This window comes from Echinops telfairi, unplaced genomic scaffold (assembly GCF_000313985.2).
Source record: "Echinops telfairi isolate 266 unplaced genomic scaffold, ASM31398v2 ScPeMD7_2;HRSCAF=8, whole genome shotgun sequence".
Lineage (NCBI taxonomy): Eukaryota > Metazoa > Chordata > Mammalia > Afrosoricida > Tenrecidae > Echinops > Echinops telfairi.
The window spans coordinates 573,027-579,834 of NW_022103898.1; the positions used below are offsets into that span (position 1 = coordinate 573,027).

The window sequence follows — 6,808 nt, forward strand, 5'->3', positions numbered from 1 at the left end:
CGAGGAGCGGCGCGATGAGCGCGTCCGTGGCCGTCTTCCTGCGCACTGGCTTGGGCTTGTCGGCCTTGCTGTTCTCCACGCGCATGATGGCCAGCGGCTCCTTGAAGGGCTGCGGCAGCGGGTTGCTGGAGGGGATCCACTTCATCTTCTTGCGTGGCCGCTTGACCACGGGCGGCTCGGCAGCGCCGTCGGGCTCGGCGGGGTTGGCGCTGGGGTCCACCGTCTGCACGCCCGAGTCGCGCACGGTGGGCGTGGTGTCGTGGTTGGACTGCGCCAAGGCGGCCAGCAGCTGCCGCACCACGTTGTCGTACATGAGGTCGCTCTCATTGGTGATGAAGTCCAGCCGGTTAAGCGACTTGATGTGGTCGCGGTTCTCGTTGCAGAACATGGCGAGGATGTTGATGTCGCAGAACTGCGAGCGGCGCCACTGGCGGCGCGTCTTGATGCCCACCTTGTGCAGCTTGTCGAAGATGAAGTTGCTTTTGCGGAAGATGAAGAGGTGGATGAGGTTGACCAGGATGATGAGGTTCATGAAGCACAGGAGGACAATGTCCACGCCCGCGATGATGCGCTGCAGCTGCACCGAGGGCAGCTTGCAGCTGACACGCACGGCCGGCCCGGGGCCCGCGCCCCCCGGCGGCCCGTCGGGCGAGGCGCCCAGCGCGCACGTGAACTCGTTCTGCTTTTGCGTGGCATAGTAGGTGCACAGGTAGGAGATGGGCACGGCGCTGAGCAGCAGGATGAGCACGTGCCGCGCCAGGTAGAGCTTGGCCAGGAAGTTGCTGCGCCCGCGCCGCTCCAGGTACTTCTCGAAGAGGTTCTGCTCGGGGCTCTTGTCCTTCTCGGCGTTCTCGATGATCTCGCGCTTCTCGCGCTCCGTGATGCCCGGGCCCTTGGACTGGATCTGCTTCTCGATCTTGGGCGCCCGGCCCTCGGCTGCGCGGTGGTAGCAGTTGTCGATCTCCTGAAGCAAGAAGTTGAGCTCGGACGTCAGGCGCGTCGACGCCAGGAACTCCCAGCCCAGCGCGGGCACGTACATGATGGCGGCGAAGGCCAGCAGCGCGTAGGGCAGGAACTTGTGCTCGAAGAGCGAGGGCCACAGGCTGGCGTCCACGCCGGGCAGCGCGTCCCGCAGCTCCGTCCAGCAGTAGCCGCGGGCGTACAGCGCCTGGTCGCGGGTGAAGTTGTGCGGGGTGTAACAGTAAATGGGTTCCTCTGGGGGCAGAGAGGAGACACGGGTGGGGGCTGGGGAGGGGGTTCAAAGAGGAGACACGGGTGGGGGCGGGTGTGTATGGGTGGTCCGGAGGCAGGGCCAGGAAGGGGCTGGGAGATGCTGGGGGCAGGTCCAGTGGAAGGGCTGAGGTGGACTTGGAGGAGCTGGGGCTGGGCGGGGACAGCCCAGGGAGTTAGTGGAGGGTGGGCCCATGGAGGAGGTGGGGTCCAGGGGGGCGGGATAGGTCTTGGAACATACTGAGCCGGGTGCTGGAGGCAGGCCCAAGAGTGAGGCTGGGATTTGGGGCGGGGTTGCGGAGGGGGAGTGGCCGGAGAGCACTGTGAAGCCTCATCCGCTTTCCTGCACAGACCCCTCCCCAAGCGCACCTGCTCCTTCCAGCGGCCCCCATGAGCCCTGCGCAGAACCCCTATAGCCCTGGTTCCACACACTGCGGTGTGAAAGCTCACCCAGCAGCAAAGCTGGGGTGCAGTGAGGGTTAGAAGCTGCCACGCCCATTCCGGGACCCAGTGCTAGGGGGCAGTCCCACCACTGGTTGAGCACGTACCATCACCCCGCCCTGCTTGGGCTACTTTCTCCAAGTGTCCCTATCAGACCCCTAGCGAGACCTGACCGAGGAAGGCACACCAACCTTGAAGGGTCCTAGTCTCTGACCAGGTTCTAGGAAAACGTCCTATTTTAACTTCCTGACACACATAGCCCTCCCTGGTGCGGCCCTGCCCCCAGTACATCATGCTCCACGGCCCCCAGCTGAGAACCCCTTCAATGCCCCAGAAGCCTAGGGTAGGGTCTGCTCAGGCGCCCGCCTCCTCCCCCCTCAGCTCATTGCCCGTGGGACATGAGGCCTGTGGGTACCAAAGTGCCACTCCCCATCTGTCCCTCGCCCCCAATGCCTGCAGCCTGCAGAAAGCATAGATCCAACGGCACTTGTCCCATGTGGCAGACAGCATCATTGTGGATCCCACTCTGACCCCCCCACCGGCGGCTCCGCCCCGGCCCCAGCACAGTGTCAAACCCACCCACCCCTTGTGTCCCCCACCCGTCACTAGGACCTAGGGTGAAGTTCCAGGCTGCCATCACTACCCCCAGGCAGCTGAAGGGCTGTACAGGGTTGGACTCAGAGGCTGCCTGGCAGGAAGAGGCTGAAGGCAGGTCACATCACTTTGTGGTAGTACGGGAACCTGTTGATGTGGATGGGACTTGTTCAGTGCAGGTGGTGGTGGTGCAGAGACTAGGGCAGGCCAGGCCTGGGGCAGGGTGAGAGGGTACCCCCCAGTACCAGTGGCCTCGTTCCCCATCGGGGCAGGGACTCAGAGGGCGGCATGCCAGACACAAAGAGCCAGCACTCGGTTGAGAAAACAGCATTTATTCAAGAATCTGTCCCACAGCCACTCCAGGAAGCCAGACGGGGTCCTTACTCCGGGGCTCTGCTGGCCTGCCTCTGCCCTTTAGCACTGCAGGACACAGTGTGGACGCAGGGGGAGTGCCTGGCTTGAGGACGAAGCACTTCTTTGCACAACCAGGTACCTGCATGGAAGTGGGGTCCCGCCTTGCCAGCAAGGGATGGAGTGCAGGGGGTTCGCGGTGCACCCCTGGGTTGGCGTGCTCGCTACCTTTTGTTTGATTGCAGCAGGCAGAGGGCCAGTCTTGAGTCTGCTGCTCTGACCCTCAGTTTCCTCCTCTACTGAGTTGAGGACAGTGACAGGTTTTGCAAGGATACTGCAGGTGAGGAGCCCAGCTCTAGGGTCTTTCCAGACGGGGCTGCTGGGAACAGCAGCAGACAGCACAGCGGAGGGGCACACAGAGCCCTCCTGACCTGAGAAAGTGTGGTGGAGGCCTGGGGGATGCCGGCTCAGCACAGGTTCTAAGCTGGGTGCAGGCCCTGGGGTGCTGGGCCCCACTCTGGGAGAGAGAGTGGGGAGCAGACTGCTGTCAGGCTCTCAGGCAGCTAAGGGTCCTGTCTCGGGGGCTTTTGCCCACTTGGGGTTCCCCAGGGAGCATGCTGGTGAGAAACACCATCAGCCTCTGTGGAGTGAGTCCTGCCTGGACCCAAACGCAGGTGGCTCTGCCCCCCACAGCCCTGTCTGCTGAGAGGTCCTGGGCCCTGCAGGCTGCACCAGCTGAGGCATGGGTTGCCAACTGCCAGTGTCACCCAGAGGATTGCTACAGAGCAGAGCCAGCTGAGCTGTGGGGCTAAAGTGACATCCCAACTGGCCTCTGGGTTCCCCCAACATCCCCTGCATAGGATCTAGCCCAGGAACATCCCTTCCCCTGGCCTGCAGATTCTCCGGGTGTTGGCGAAGCTGCCCTCCAATATCATGGGTCCCCAGTCTGTGCCCTTTCTCTACAGGGGGTGGGACAGTCAAGGCCCTCCCCAGGCCAGTGCGTACCCCTCATCTCATGCCACCACCCACCACCAGCCCTAACCCTGCTAATAACAATGCCACCGGTGAACTATGGCCACAGGGACCAACCAAACACCAGACTCTGCCAGTGAGTCCACTGACCCTACAGGACAGGGTAGAACTGCCCCTTTGAGTTTCCCAGACTGTAACTTTAGGGGAGTAGAAGGCCTCCCTTTCTCCCAAGGAACGGCTGGTGGTTTCACACTGTGGGCTTTGCAGTTAGCAGCCTAATGTGTAACCATGACACCACCAGGGCTCCCATGGCCCCAGGGGCAGCATCTAATCCTGGAACCCTGCATGTGCCCCTCCATGGGGAAAGCGACTGGGCAGAGGTGGCCCAGAGGCAGTCGGAGCTGGAGAGGAAGGAGGTGCCAGGCTGGTGGCTTTGAAGAGGGGACGGAAGCCTGGGGTCCTGTGGCCCGTTGGATGTGGGCCCTGCAGCCTGGGAGAGCCATCCGCATTTGCTAACCGGGGTTGCACAGCAGTAGGATGCACAGGTGGTCACCCCTGTGCAGGTGTGGACAGAGAGGATCTCTGCCTCAAGCCTTCCCCATCTCCTCCCTGCTGCGATGACTCAACCCATAGACCAGTGCAGGGAGGCTGAGCCTGGGGGTGGCCTGTCCACAGGCCTGGTGAAGATGTGGCCCAGCCTACCTGGACAGAGGCTTCAAGTGGGTCCAGTCAGCCAGAGCCCCAGTGGCTGGTGCCTGAGTGGCCAGTGCTCCCAGGCCTCCCCTGTCTGGCTTCATGAGCTGGCTGTGGTGAGCGTCCCAGCATGGACCAAACCGGAAGGCACAGCTCACTCTGCAGTGACTCCACCAACAGGCAGGGCGGGCGCAGGGTTTCCAGAAAGCTGGAGGGTGGGAGCACACCTAGGTGGCGGGAGCTGCTGGGGCCCATGGCCCTTCGATCCTGAACCCCGTCCTCGGCGTTTGCATTTTCCATGAAGGATGGCAGAGGGCTGAGATGGAAAGCCTGCACCAGGAGGGGCCGTGGGACGGAGGTGTCCAGGCTACATATGTCAGGGAGCACTTGCAGCACTGGGACCCCACGATTTTAGGACAAAGCTGTCTCAGCCCCCACCTTGAGGGTCCACATTGCTCAGCTGCTGCCCAGTCACCTGACTGTGGAGTGAACTGGGGCTAGGTCACGCACCATTCCTGTGGCGGATCCGTAGGGTGCAGGCTGTCATGGGCTGAAGTCGAGCACCCGGCTGGTCTTCCCAGTCTGTGTAAGGCTGGACGCACTGATGAAAGCGCTCAGCATCATAGCCACCCAGGAGCGTCCACAGGTCGAGTCCTTGGCACACAGGCTACCTCTCTGGCTCGGCCCCTCGGCTGAGCTGTCTCAACGGTGGGGATACCTTATCCCACTTCTGTGATACAAGTGTCATGGGGCACCTTCCTCAGAGCCCCACCCCAGCCTGGGCACCTGGAGCTCATCTGTGCCTGGGGAAGGCGGGCTTGAAAACAGACAAGCCCCCCTCCACCAACCCCATGGGCCACGGGCACCTGTGGGTGTCCACCTTGGGCATCAGGCTGTCAGTAAGAGGGCTGGTGGGCCCATCTCCACATGTCCATCAATAAATAAATCTGTCCCTTGTGCACATCTGACATCAAGCAGGTCCACATCCCGTACCTGTTTGCCAGTGACCTTGACATCCTACTGTGTGCCCAAACTGGTCTACAGCTCATATCTGAGCACCAGTCACTTGACACCCTACTATGTGCACCAGTGACTGCCAAGTGGGTCCACACCCCGTACATGAGCGCTTGTGACTCGACGTCCTACTGTGTGTGTGTCTGTGACACCGAGCGGGTCCACATCCTATAACTGAGCACTTATGACTCAATGCCCTACTGTGTGCATGAGTGAATACGAAGTGGGTCCACACCCGTATCTGTGCGTTTTTGACTCGGTACCCTGCTATGTATGTCCATGACACTGAGTGGGTCTGCACCCCGTATCTAAGCTCCTGTGATTCAGCATGTCACTGTGCATCTGTGACACTGATTGGGTCTGTGCACCATAGCTTGACACCCTACTGCGCACATCAGTACAAGTGGGCCTGCACCTGTGACTTAAGGCCCTCCTGTGTATCTGTGCCATGGAACAGGTTTATACTCCATTCTGATCGACTGTGACCTCGAAGCCTTACTGGGTGCCTCTCTACCTCATGAGGACATGTCTGCACATAAGCATTTCCTGCTGGGGCTTGCTCCCTCTCCTTACTCAAGCCCAGGGGCGCGTTAGCCTGTATGGGTGACTTCTGGCCAGCACAATGTCCTCCATGACATGCCAGTGCCCAGGACCTCCTTTGCTGGGCTCTACCACCAGGTCGGGCATCACTGGGCCCTGGGGGTCCTGGAAGGTGAGAGGTCAGCAGAGGTCTCTGGAAAGCTGCAGGACACTGCCTTGGCCCTCACCTCCACCTGTGCTCCCTAGGCAGGCTCTGGACCCCACACCTGGGTGCCCTGTGGCCTGAGTGCCTCCTAAGGTAGCCTTGCTGCCTGTTGGGTCTGATGTGCCCTACATAGACCACTGCACTGCCAGTGACCCCCAGAACCCACCATGGGTCTCACCACATCCAGGGAGGCCTCTGCCTCCCTCTGTATACTGGTCTGCCCCATGCCTGGGACCCCTGCCTGTGCTCCCCGACCTCTGACCCCCTCCCCTCCCTGGCCCATCTCTGGCCCCTATTCTGCCTGACCCCCCACAACCTCTGAGCCCCCTCCCTGCCCCCACAACCTATGACCCCTTCCCCTTGCTGTCCTCCCTAGAACCTCGGAGCACCCCTCACAGTCCCCCACTTGACCGCTGAGCACACCCTTACCAGTTTCCCTGTAGCTTCTGCACCCCACCCCGTTCTTCCACGCCCCTGCACCCCTCAAGCCCCCACAGCCTGTGTCCGCGGTCAAGGCGCGAGCCCCGCCCCACGTGGAAGGCTCCTCTCTAGCCCTCAGCGTCCCCTCCATTTCCCCTTCCAATGTGATATTCCAGAGGCCAGACCGAGGGCCCACCTCCCCCGGGGTCCAGGGGGCCTGGTCCGCGCCTGGCGGCAGACGGAGGTACCGGCGGCACCAAGTGCCTAGGGCAGCGAGGTCCAGCTGGCCGGCCCGGAGCGCCACAGGGCGCGGGCCCGCCGCGCTGGGCAGGCGGGGGGCCGAGGGAG

General features: G+C 62.1%; 1 protein-coding gene across 1 annotated transcript in view; it reads right to left on the reverse strand.

The window, feature by feature from the left end:
* PANX2 (pannexin 2) overlaps window positions 1–1,729 on the reverse strand; it is a 2,910-nt gene extending 1,181 nt beyond the window's left edge. Inside the window, exons 1-2 of the mRNA XM_045290664.1 lie at window positions 1,681–1,729; window positions 14–1,215 (exon numbers count right to left, since the gene is read on the reverse strand). Coding sequence (XP_045146599.1) covers window positions 14–1,215; window positions 1,681–1,729 — 1,251 coding nt within the window. The remainder of the gene's footprint in view (window positions 1–13; window positions 1,216–1,680) is intronic.
* Window positions 1,730–6,808: the final 5,079 nt, after the last annotated feature.